Source organism: Oncorhynchus mykiss, chromosome 27 (genome assembly GCF_013265735.2).
Source record: "Oncorhynchus mykiss isolate Arlee chromosome 27, USDA_OmykA_1.1, whole genome shotgun sequence".
In the NCBI taxonomy this organism is placed as follows: Eukaryota; Metazoa; Chordata; class Actinopteri; order Salmoniformes; family Salmonidae; genus Oncorhynchus; species Oncorhynchus mykiss.
Window position 1 is genome coordinate 40,183,603 of NC_048591.1, and position 12,889 is coordinate 40,196,491.

The window sequence follows — 12,889 nt, forward strand, 5'->3', positions numbered from 1 at the left end:
ACTTACAGGACTGACACTATACCCTACAGGACCTACAGGACTGATACTATAACCTACAGGACTGACACTAAACCCTGCAGGACCTACAGGACTGACACTATACCCTGCAGGACCTACAGGACTGATACTATAACCTACAGGACTGACACTATACCCTTCAGGACAGATACTGTACCCTGCAGGACCTACAGGACTGACACTATACCCTGCAGGACATACAGGACTGACCCTATACCCTACAGGTGTGAAACTATACCCTGCAGGACCTAGAGGACTGATACTATACCCTACATGACCTTCAGGACTAACACTATACCCTAAGGGACTGATACTGTACCCTGCAGGACCTACAGGACGGACACTATACAATACAGGACGGACACTATACCCTGCAGGACCTACAGGACTGACACTATACCCTGCAGGACCTTCAGGACTGACACTATACCCTACAGGACCTACAGGACTGATACTGTACCCTGCAGGACCTACAGGACGGACACTATACAATACAGGATGGACACTATACCCTGCAGGACCTACAGGACTGACACTATACCCTGCAGGACCTTCAGGACTGACACTATACCCTACAGGACCTACAGGACTGATACTGTACCCTGCAGGACCTACAGGACTGACACTATACCCTGCAGGACCTTCAGGACTGACACTAAACACCATACAGGACCTACAGGACTGATACTGTACCCTGCAGGACCTACAGGACGGACACTATACAATACAGGATGGACACTATACCCTGCAGGACCTACAGGACTGACACTATACCCTACAGGACCTACAGGACTGATACTGTACCCTGCAGGACCTACAGGACTGACACTATACCCTACAGGACTGATACTATACCCTGCAGGACTGAAACTATACCCTGCAGGACCTACAGGACTGATACTATAACCTACATGACTGACACTATACCCTGCACGACCTACAGGACTGACACTATACCCTGCACGACCTACAGGACTGACACTATACCCTACAGGACCTACAGGACTGATACTATAACCTACAGGACTGACACTATACCCTGCAGGACCCATAGGACTGATACTATAACCTACAGGACTGACACTATACCCTACAGGACAGATACTGTACCCTGCAGGACCTACAGGACTGACACTATACCCTGCAGGACCTACTGGACTGACCCTATACCCTACAGGTGTGAAACTATACCCTGCAGGACCTAGAGGACTGATACTATACCCTGCAGGACCTACAGGACTGATACTATAACCTACAGGGCTGACACTATACCCTACAGGACAGATACTGTACCCTGCAGGCCCTACAGGACTGATACTGTACCCTGCAGGACCTTCAGGACTGACACTACACCCTACAGGACCTACAGGACTGATACTGTACCCTGCAAGACCTACAGGACTGACACTATACCCTACAGGACAGATACTATACCCTGCAGGACTGAAACTATACCCTACAGGACCTACAGGACTGACACTATACCCTGCAGGACCTACAGGACTGACACTATACCCTGCAGGACTGACACTATACCCTACAGGACCTACAGGACTGACACTATACCCTACAGGACTGACACTATACTCTGCAGGACCTACAGGACTGGCACTATACCCTGCAGGACTGACACTATACCCTACAGGACTGACAGAGCTGATAGAGCTGATATACATTAGAGAAGGGGTAGAGGCACATGAGAGAGGGGGAATAAACTGGAGAAATAAAGAGAAAGACAGACAAAGTGAGAGTGAGTGGAATGGAGAGAGACAGGGAGATGTGGAGAAAGAGACTCACAGAGAGATGGGCTGGGGTGGGGGGGGCTACATTAATCATAGTGAACACATAACACAAGTGCTACCATTATCCCCTGACCTCCTGAGGTACGAAAGAGGAAGAAGGAGGAGTGTGTCTGGTTTTAAACTATCCATTATTCAGAGATGGAGGGAGCGAGGGATGGAGAGAGGGAGAGAGAGGGAGAGGGAGAGGGAGAGAGAGAGAGAGAGAGAGGCACCATGGTGTGGCTCAGTGGGACCTCCTGTGTGTCTCTCTTCTCTCTCTGGAAGAGTTTGCCACGCTCACATGAAAAATGGATGGATGGAAGGTGAACGAGAGGAAAAGAGATCTCCTTTGGGTGGTCAACAGACAGAGGCACGGAAAGGCGGGTAAAAGACAGGAGGAATCTACCTGTGTTTGTAAACACGGAGCAGAACAGAGAGAGGGAGAGAAAGTTTACTTCTGTACCACTTCATAGACAGATCATGTCAGGGTGACTTTGCTAAACTCTACAGTCTGCATGATCTAACACAGTGACTTGTATAGCACTCTGTAGGCAATCGACAGTATATCACTGTAGAGTTGACATTTTGATGGTCTGATGGTCCTGTATGAATACATAAAGTATAGTTCTACGTAATGTGTCATGTATAGCATAGACCTACAGCAAGTGATGCATGCCATAATCAAGGTGATCACTCATACTGAGCCTGTCTGTGACCCTGACCTGACTAGAGGCCTGGGAGTGGAATTCAGTCTCTCCTCCCAACCCTTCCGTGACCCGTTTAGATACACACCCAGACACAGAGTGCAGGGGGCAGCCAAGGGGTAAAACACAACACGCTATCTAAATGTGCTAGCTAGCTAACTCTACTCCTCATCAATTATCCATGAGCCAAGGAGAAACAAGTCCTGCATGTCTGTGCTGCTCTAACGTACTAAGGTACTGGTTTACCAACAGGTGCTGCTCTAACGTACTAAGGTACTGGTTTACCAACAGGTGCTGCTCTAACGTACTAAGGTACTGGTTTACCAACAGGTGCTGCTCTAACGTACTAAGGTACTGGTTTACCAACAGGTGCTACTCTAACGTGCTAAGGTACCTAGTTTACCAACAGGTGCTGCCCTAACGTACTAAGGTACCTCGTTTACCAACAGGTGCTACTCTAACCTAGTTTACCAACAATTTAAGAAATGGTGTTATTTCTACCATGCTGTGATGGATTCTTACTGCTGCCTTGTCATTATTAACAGCACCAATGGTTTAATTAATAACCTCAGAATGAAAACAAGGCAATTAGCACATATAAAGGTGGCAAGTAATTTCAAATAATAGCATTTAAAAATGAAAATAAAAACAGAATAGATAGGCCTATCACTTTGTGAAAGCTGTCATAAGCACAGAGGAGTTTAGAAGTGTGTGTGCTGTGTGATCTCCCTCTCAGCGGTCCACCGTTAAACCACTGTGCAGACCCCCACGTCTCCAGGCTTAACAGCACTATGGGCATGTTATTTCACCCCTTATTATTCCCACATTGGCACATGTTGTCTGTTCAGCTTTGTTTTTTTGTTTTTCATTCGTTTATTTTTTTTCTCTATCCAATAAATGGAGCTGAAGTCTTCTCCACAGGGGTCTAAGCCCAGAACATCCAGTATTTTACAAGCTGATTGAAATCTGAGTGGAGGGAGATGGATGGGTAGAGAGAGAGAGAGAGAGAGAGAGAGAGAGAGGTGGAACTCTGCCATAAAATCGCACGATTAAAATAGGATAACCCAGTTTCCCAGAGCCTCTCCTTTGTGTGGTGAGACGGGGAGGAGGGGGCAGGGGGGGACAGGCTGTCTGTCTGTGGGCACGGAATGGCCACTCTCACACTGTGGTCGGGTTCCATTGTTGTTCACAGCTACCTCTAATTCTCTCTGGGGAACATCCGGAAACTGACAGAAGAGACAAACAGGCGGTGCACACAGGGCTGCGAAGGGCAACATTACAACGGGAATCACTCCAGAAAGGAAGGAGACTGTGTGTGTGTGTGTGTGTGTGTGTGTGTGTGTGTGTGTGTGTGTGTGTGTGTGTGTGTGTGTGTGTGTGTAGAGTACCTGTTGTATTTCCTCTGGGAGAGGGTAGTAGGGGATGTGTAGGCCCATCTCCTCTCTCTCCACAGACTCTCTCTCTCCTGTGATGATAAAATTATATGGGGCAAAATGAATCAACATGCAAACAGTGTTTTACTGTATCTTAAATAGAATTGTCAGGACGTCAGGCATACGGAACTATGAACGGTACTGATGCAAAGGCCTCGTCTCAAATCTCAGACTTTAAGGTTGATATACTGTAAAGTCACGGAGTAAAGGTTGAGGTGGTCCTGTGGGGAGGGGTTCACCCCAGTCCTAAAGCTAATGAGACCAGACTGGTCTGTCAGTGGGCCTATGCATTGTATGTTGTTACATGATGAAAGTGGTTCATGTCTGAGGTGACTGGGAGGGTAAATCAAGAGCAATGTGTTTAGACGTTTTTGGGCCAATGAGGTTTCTGCGTTATGATGCGTTTACATGACTCTACAACATCACATGGCAGCCATGTTGGCTCCCCATTAAAGTGGAACTGACTGCGTTTCAGCAACATGAAATCGTATTAAAATGTGTACACCCGGGAAGAATAGGTCACCTCTTCTGTTTGACCTTCTGACAAGCGAGCACTCAGATATGTGCTTGTTTTCATAAATGCATGGAATGTTCGGGAATGACGTATAGTAAGGCATTCGTGAAACGTTTGTTGTAACATGTAAACTTAAAAGGTGTTTTTGCGCTGGATGGATCACCGGCGCGGTTGAAAGCAGCATCGCTGTGTGGTGCTCTCAAAAGGTACTGAGGTGGAGTAGCCAGCCGAGGCTACTACTCAAATGCCTCTGTAAAAGGCCTTCATGTTTCTCCTTTGCATGTTGTTTTGTTGCATGTTGTTTTGTTGCATGTTGTTTTGTTGCATGTTGTTTTGTTGCATGTTGTTTTGTTGCATGTTGTTTTGTTGCAGGTTTTTTTTTGTTATTTCCAACCTTTAAAAACAGAAGCCAGTCTGCAACATTCTAGTAACCTATGTGTCTGTACACTTTCCCTCCACTGCGTGCTGTAAACCTGACCAACGAAAGCAGCCAAATTGAAGTTGAGTTCACCGATGGGAGCGAATCAGGTTGTAATTTCAGAAAGTAGATGACTCAACTCTTGACTCATTTATACTCGCTTGTGTGTCCTATTCGTTCAGCAGGTATTGTGTTTGACACGTACGCTAGTATATTAGCCACGTTATGACTGACGTGTGATCATTGCCCTTGCTAGTTTGATTGTATTGACATTCCCAGCTTTAGTTACATTCGTCTGTTTTTGTCCAAAATATTTGAGTCATTTAAACTGAAACAGTGCATCCTGAATGGAGGCAGTAAACAATGTACCAGGCCGGCTGTGATTTACAACCTGATAGCAATATTTTTTTGACTACAAAGAAATGTATTGTTGATCATGCATTGAACTGCATCCATCTATTCTACCCACAATGCATTACTGTATGTCATGGATTTTTTGTTGTTGTTGTCAAATATAACCTATTTTTCAAACCTCTTAGAAAGTTGATTTTGTAGCTTAACCTAGGAATTTGATTTTTTTTTATACAGATATTATGATTGTCTGTTTGTTTCATATTGTTCAAATGCAGTCAGTTCCACTTTAACATTACATTGGGAAGATGTAAACATTGCTATGTATGTGCATATTCAAAATGTAAGAAGTTAGCTTTTCTCTCTAAATATATGGTTCTGGGTGGCGTGATGTTGACCATATTAAATCCATTTCGCCGTGCCACATTAATAGATTAATCAGTACAGCTTATGGTATTTAGTCTATGGCCTGCACTGAGGGGACTGTCACACACACACAGGTGGTATTGGTCATCTGAGGGGACATGCTAGGCCGGGCTAGTGTGTGATGCACAGATCTAAGATCAGTTTACCCTCCCGAAATCTTAACCTTGACCATTAGGTGGGAAATACAAAGCTGAATGTAGATCAGTGGGTATCCGCTAAGTAACCCCTGCGTGCGGTGAGACATATGCCCTCGCAGACGATCAGGGGGAATTGGAGTGAAAGGGCATGTGTGTATGTAGGGTACACACACGAGACAGATAAAACACAGACCCATCCCCCTCTATGCAGTCCCTCCTCCCTCCCTGGCCTGAAATGCAACAGGAAGACTTAGGTCCTCGTTTACTTGCTTACCCAGGAGTAGAAGCACCCTTTAGGACTGATTCAGACGTGAGAACAAGTTTTGCATAACAACCCCCTTCCCTGTGACATTTTGGCCATTTTATTTAGCTTTGATTGAACCACGAATCGTTCTAATGTGAGAGTGACAAGCTGTTCATAGACTCATCTATTCCGCATGAACACAATCGTGAGAGAAATGCACGTACAGGCTATACACACACACACACACACACAGAGAGAGAGAGAGAGAGAGAGAGAGAGAAACAGACACACAGACACGATCTATCTGTCTCTCAATTCTCCCACACACACACACACACACACACACAGATAGATAGACAGCTGTATGTTTGCTATAACACCACTTCAAAGCAGCGGGCTAGGGGGGTATCATCTGCTTGGCATACTGACAAAACTCAAGTCAAGTTTCAAAAATGGATTTCGTTGGAGGCAGTCTGCTAACGTCAGCTGGTTAACTATCCTTCCCGAACAAACGACCAACTTTAAAACAAATCTGTTGCCTCTCTCTCACCACACACACACGTACCAAAAAGCTTTTTGATTTGGTTTTATAGTTGATCTAATCATCAACAGTAACACAAGACGCCTTTACCTACCCATTGGGCCAATTTTCTTGAAACGAAAGAAGCAAAACAGCAATATCTCACTAAAAAGTGTTACGCTGTTTCCTTCTGTGCGCTTGGCCAGGAAGAGCGATCCAAGCTTTGTCTGTCACCATGGATACCGCGCCGGTTTTTACGCAGAATGACACAGTACGTCGCCTGCCTGAACTGCTGTGCCCAGCGCAGGAAGAGAGAGACACTTTTCAGGAACCAAAACGCCTAGCAGAGAAATCAAGCTTGGGAATGGCTTTGTGGTCTGTTATGTCTGTGCGTTTAATTCCTCGCCTCTAAAGTAATGTGAAACAACGGCAAGACAGTCCCGTGGGGCATTTACCCCCTTTTGCTTAGCAATATTACAGGAGGCAAGAGCAATTTATTTTAGGACATATATTGTTTGTAAATGTAATTTGGCCGACATGTTTGGCTTTTTATCTGATATCATTGGTCTAATTTCATCCTCTCTGACTCTGACCCGGTCTGTGTAGCCTAAGTATGGGTTAATGCGCTCTGCTGAGTTTGAGTGGCTGGCTGAGTGAATGAGTGACCTCTTCTCTGCATGCGTGTGGTGCTATTTAACCCCGTCAATGAGTCGTGCGGACTCGGCCTCTGATGCAAATTGCATCGCCCACTCGCTCGCTAGTAGACATCTAACTTCGTGCCGGTTTATCCGCCTTTGTGCCGCAAACTACGGATACGTGATAAAACGGCGTAAAGTATAGTTTCAGACAGACAAAGAAAATCCTCGAAGCTCGCGACCTTTCGTGCCTTTGGACGCACGCGAACGAAATCTATGATTGACACTCACTCATGCCTCTCTCTTCCTGTCTCTCTTTCTATTTGACTCACTCACGCATGATGAAATACCCTCAAATAACCAAGAACAGTGCTTAAATAGGAACATACTGTATGCACCATAATAACTACATTTTCAATTGTATATGGACATAGCATATGAAAGGCTAGGCTATGTATCGTGGAATATATTGAACAAAAAGTTTAATTGTGTTCTTGTGATCTAATCGGTAGCCAAGGCAAATGAACCTAATTCGGAAGGTGCAGCCAGTGTTTCAGGGCGCCGTGCCTGGAGGGACTTTGAAGCTAGGCGTTATTGAGTCCGTTTAGCACGCTATGCTGTGTGGGCAAGTGTGTAATGTAAATAGAGAATCCTGCTGAGTGTGTGCTTGCGTGTGTCTCCGTAAGAGGGGGAGGGGATGGGGAGTGTGTATGTGTGTGTGTGAGAGAGAGAGAGAGAGAGAGAGACAGAAGGCTATATTTGGCTTTTAGGCTTTGGCATAAGTTTCAAGTTCGAGTTCAACTAAATGCTTACTTGTAGATTTCTTCTCAACAATGAAAAAACAATAAGAATGGCTCAGTAGAATTTAATTGTTTTTTTAGCACAAGTATAATACAGAAAGGCACAATCATAGTCCAATAGATGGGTGGGTTAGCCTATTTAGCAACAAAACCGATGAGTGAGCAACTATGGTGGAAAACAGATCGGGGTTGGCTTAGATTGTTGACAATGTGTAAACAATGTTTATGCTCCAAATGTTTATTGAAAACATTAATACATTTGCACAATGAGCACTTGTTGTCTTTCAAATACATCTTTACAGTTTGTGCCATATTAGCATTGACATGAAAGCAGTCAAAAGAAGAGGTAAACTCGCTGAAATGAGGCACCTACGATTCCCCACATGGCATCAGAATCACAACAAAGCATGGATTCCGGAACCATCCATGCGCATTCAGAATCACAACAAAGCATGGATTCCGGTCCCATCCATGCGCCAGGTGCATTCAGAATCACAACAAAGCATGGATTCCGGCCCCATCCATGCGCATTCAGAATCACAACAAGAAGCATCACTGTCAATTATCTATGATAAAACACGAATTACAAATGAAAGCAGAATATAGGAATAATATGTATAATAATAATTGTATTATTGAGGCTATTGATAGATCTACTACTGACCTGCAAAAGCAAGATTATCAAGTATTATCTCGTGCTTAGATATGAGCTGTGTTCGTGGTTGGTGTTGTGTTTTGATCATAGAGAATGATAGAGGCTTTTAGTGGCCAAAAGGCATGTGCAGCGTGGTTGAGGGCTTCACCCATTTTAATGTAGTCAACTGAGCGTGACTTCCAACTTCATTGGCTGATCCCTCCTGGTGACCCTGTTGGAGTCATGTCCAACTGGGTCATCAGGAGGGATCAGCCAATCGTGAAGAAGAACATTTACTACAGCCAATGCTGTCACTGAAGCTATAATGGCACAAATACAAAGATGAGTCCTTTAACTCTATGATGTTTATACCTGGAACGACATGAGCACCACCCCTCCACTGTCGCCTGTAATAGTATCCAGCTGCAGATCGCAGTAGCCTGTCACTAAAACTAGCCTGTCACTTAAACCAATACTATCGCCATCTACTGGCCGTGGTTAATCCCTACCACATACATATGGGCTCTTCTTTTCCTAGCTTCCTTTCCTACTTTTTACTAGCTTCCTTTCCTTCCCTACTAGTTCCTTTCTGACTTCCTTACTCCCTTTCCCTAGCTTCCTTTCTTTCCTTTCCTAGATTCCATTCCTCCTTTCCTCACTCCCTTTCCTTTCCTCTTTTCCTAGCTTCCTTCCTTTTCCTAACTTCCCTCCTAGCTTTCTTTCCTCCTTCCCTACCTCCCTTTCCTCACCTCCATCCCTATGTCCATTTTCTTATCTATTTTCTTTCCTAGCTCCTTTCCACCTTTCCTAACTCCCTTTTTTTGCTTCCTTTGCTTAATCCCATGTGAGACATGGGATTAACTCTGGACACATGAAAGGTGGGATGTATACGAAGGGTACGGGGCAACAGAAGATGAACAGCAGAGGGGCTATTCATTTTGGAGATTGGAAACGGGCCGATAAACTGGGGGGAGAGCTTGCGGTATTCCACCCGGAGGGGCAGATCCCGGGTGGATAACCAGACCTTCTGCCTGAGACGATACCGGGAGCCGGGGTCCGGTGGTGATCCGCTTGTTGTCGATACCTGGAGGTGGTCTTGAGGAGGGCAGACCGAGCTCTCCAGGTACGATGACAGTGGCGTACAAACTGGGATGAGAACTGAGGACCCCGGTCGGAGACCATGTCCACGGGCAGCCCATGGATCTGGAAAACGTGCTGCACCATGAGCTGGGCCGTATGCTTGGCCGAGGGTAGCTTGAGGACAGAAATTAAGTGGGTGGCTTTGGAAAATCGATCCACCACGGTCAGGATGGCAGTGTTGCCATCAGACGGGGGGGAGACCCGTGACAAAGTCCAGGGAGATGTGAGACCAGGGGCGATGAGCGACAGGCAAGAAGTTGGAGGAGACCAGCCGGAGCTTGTCGAGGGGTCTTGTTCTGTGCACAGACCGTGCAAGCGACGACAAAGGCGGAGACGTCAGGAACCATGGTAGGCCACCATGGGAGCCCGGGTGGCAGGCAAGCCTGGAGGACCGCAGAGCGCACCACGTCAGGCATGAACATCTGTTTATCTGGAACCCCCCCCCCCTTCAGCTGGGAATGCTACACCTCCTGAACCTGTTTCCCTATTCCCCAGCTGAGTACCGTTGCCAGGCTCGAGGTGGGAAGGATGGTTTCAGGTTCTGGGGTAGTAGTCATGGGGCTATAGTGGCATGACAGTGCATCTGGCTTGACATTCTTGGATCCTGGCCGGTAGGAGAGGGAGAAGTTGAACCGGGTGAACAGTAGGGCCCATCGAGCCTAACTGGAAATGAGACGCTTGGCGGTGCGAAGATATTCCAGGTTCTTGTGGTCGGTCCACACGATGAATGGATGTTTTGCCTCCTCCAACCAGTGACTCCACCACATGAACGGAACCTTGGGAGAGGTGAGTGCAGACAGGGGGAAGCCAGGGTGCTGTAGCCCCGGATAAAGCGGTGATAAAAGTTGGCAATGCCCAGGAACCGCTGCAGCTGAACTCTAAACGTGGGCTGGGGTCAATCCACCACCGCACTCACTTTCCCGGGATCCATCTGTACGCTCCCTGCAGTGATGATGTAACCCAGAAAGGGGATGGTGGAGCGATGGAATTCGCACTTCTCAGCTTTTACAAAAATCTGGTTCTCCAGGAGGCGTTGGAGAACCTGCCAGACATGGACCACGTGTTCTTGGGTGGAGTGGGAGAAGACGAGGATGTCATCAATGTAGACCAAGACAAACCGGTTCAACATGTCGCAGAGAATATCATTAACCAGAGCCTGGAAGACTGCAGGGGCATTGTTAAGGCCAAAGGGCATGACCAGGTACCCGTAGTGTTGAAGGCAGTCTTCCACGTCCCCTCCCTTATCCGCACCAGGTGGTAGGTGTTCCGTAGGTCCAGCTTGGAGAACAAAGTGGCACCCTGGAGCGGCTCGAAGGCCGAGGAGATGAGAGGTAGCAGGTAGCGGTTCTTCACCATGATGTCGTTGAGACCTCGGTAGTCGATGCACGGGCGCAGGGTTTTGTCCTTCTTCTCCACAAAGAAGAACCCTGCGCCGGCGGGGGAGGCAGAAGGACGGATAAACCCAGCAGCTAGGGTGTCCACAATGTAGGTCTCCATAGCCTTGGTCTCCGGACCCAACAGAGAGTACAGTCGTCCCGGGATGGATGTTGCCTGGGAGAAGATCAATCCCGCAGTCATAGGGTCGGTGATGGGGGTAGTATTGTGGGTGACCCAGGCCTATAGAGCACCCGTCCAGAGCTCTAACATCCATGGGAATGGAGAGGGGCTGAGTAGGGATATCCAGCTCAGAAGCCAGAGTAGCGTCCATAAAGCTCTCATCGGCTCCAGAGTCGATAAGGACCCAGAGAGACTTCGACTGGTTCCCCCACAGCAACATGGCATGAAAAGGGATGTGAGTAGGGAGAGAGGAACAGTTCTCCGTATGGCCCACAAGAGTACTCACTCCTACTGGTGAGCCTGGTCTTTTAGTGGACAGGTGGAGACGAAATGACCAGTAGTCCCGCAATACAGGCAACTCTAAGTGTGAAGCATGTATAACCATTCAGCTGGAGACAGCCTAGCTCTGCCTAGTTGCATAGGTTTGGGAAGAGGTGAATCGGCAGCCTTTGGAGACTCTCAGAAAAACTCGGGTAGCCCTGGGTTCTCTCGGCAACAGAGCCGCTGGGAACTCCCGGGATAGCACGGAGGCGAGGTGTAATCCTTGGCCGGGCGAGTGGAATCGAGTCTCCTCTCCTTTCTTTGTTCCCGTAGTCACCCATTGATCCGAATGGTCAAGGCGATGGGCAAGGCGAGATCTGTCGGTAGTTCTGGGGCAGCAAGTTCGTCCTTTACTTTCTCTGAAACTCTGTGCAGGAACATGTCGAACAGTGCTTCCGGGTTCCAGGAACTCTCAGAAGGACGGATGGGAACAACAGTGTGCGGAAATCTAGCTGATGCCAATGTGCGGAAATCCACTGCGTAATCTGCCACACTAAGGGAGCCTTGCCGAAGTTGGAGTAACTTCCGGGTATCCTCTCTCCTGCACAATGGAATATCAAAAACCTTCTTTACCTCTGCCACGAACTCCTCCAGACTGGGGCATACGGCCGACTGTTGTTCCCATACTGCCGTAGCCCAGGCGAGAATCCTCCAGGATATCAGCGTGATGAGGTACGTTATCTTAGAGCAGTCTGAGGGGAAGGAGGAAGGCTGCAGCTCCATGATGAGTGATCACTGAGCGAGAAATTCCCGACAGGTGCCCGACTCTCCATTGAAGCGCTCCTGGGGAGGTGAGCGGGGTTCCCGGAAAACCGGGGCGACGGCACTGCTTGCAGCCGGGTTACTGAGGGGCTGGGAGGTTACCGTTGTGGTAAGCTGCTTAGTCGACAACCCACGGAATTACTCCAGCAATGTGTTCAAGGCTTGGTCGTGACATTCGGCCAAGGTCCATCAGACCACGAAGGAACTCCTCGTTCCTTCTAATGATGGCTTCTTCGGAGGCGAGGGAATTGCGCATCTGGTCCGAGTCTGCTGGGTCAGTCATGGCCAGTTCGTACTATCACGTTTAGGTAAGACCCAGTTGCAGACGGTGTACAAGTAACAAGAGTTTTTTTAAACAACAGGGGCGGGCAAAAGACAGGTAAAGGCAGGCAGGGGTCAATAATCCAGAAAGGGTGTAAAGGATCCAGAACGGCAGGCAGTCTCAGGGTCAGGGCTAGCAGAACAGTCAAAACCGGTAAGGACTAGAAAATAGG

General features: G+C 47.5%; 1 protein-coding gene across 1 annotated transcript in view; it reads right to left on the reverse strand.

The window, feature by feature from the left end:
* The window catches only part of lekr1 (leucine, glutamate and lysine rich 1), a 205,870-nt gene extending 199,058 nt beyond the window's left edge, over positions 1-6,812 (reverse strand). The window contains exons 1-2 of the mRNA XM_036965369.1: positions 6,662-6,812; positions 3,892-3,968 (exon numbers count right to left, since the gene is read on the reverse strand). Coding sequence (XP_036821264.1) covers positions 3,892-3,968; positions 6,662-6,665 — 81 coding nt within the window. The 5' untranslated portion in view covers positions 6,666-6,812. The remainder of the gene's footprint in view (positions 1-3,891; positions 3,969-6,661) is intronic.
* Positions 6,813-12,889: the final 6,077 nt, after the last annotated feature.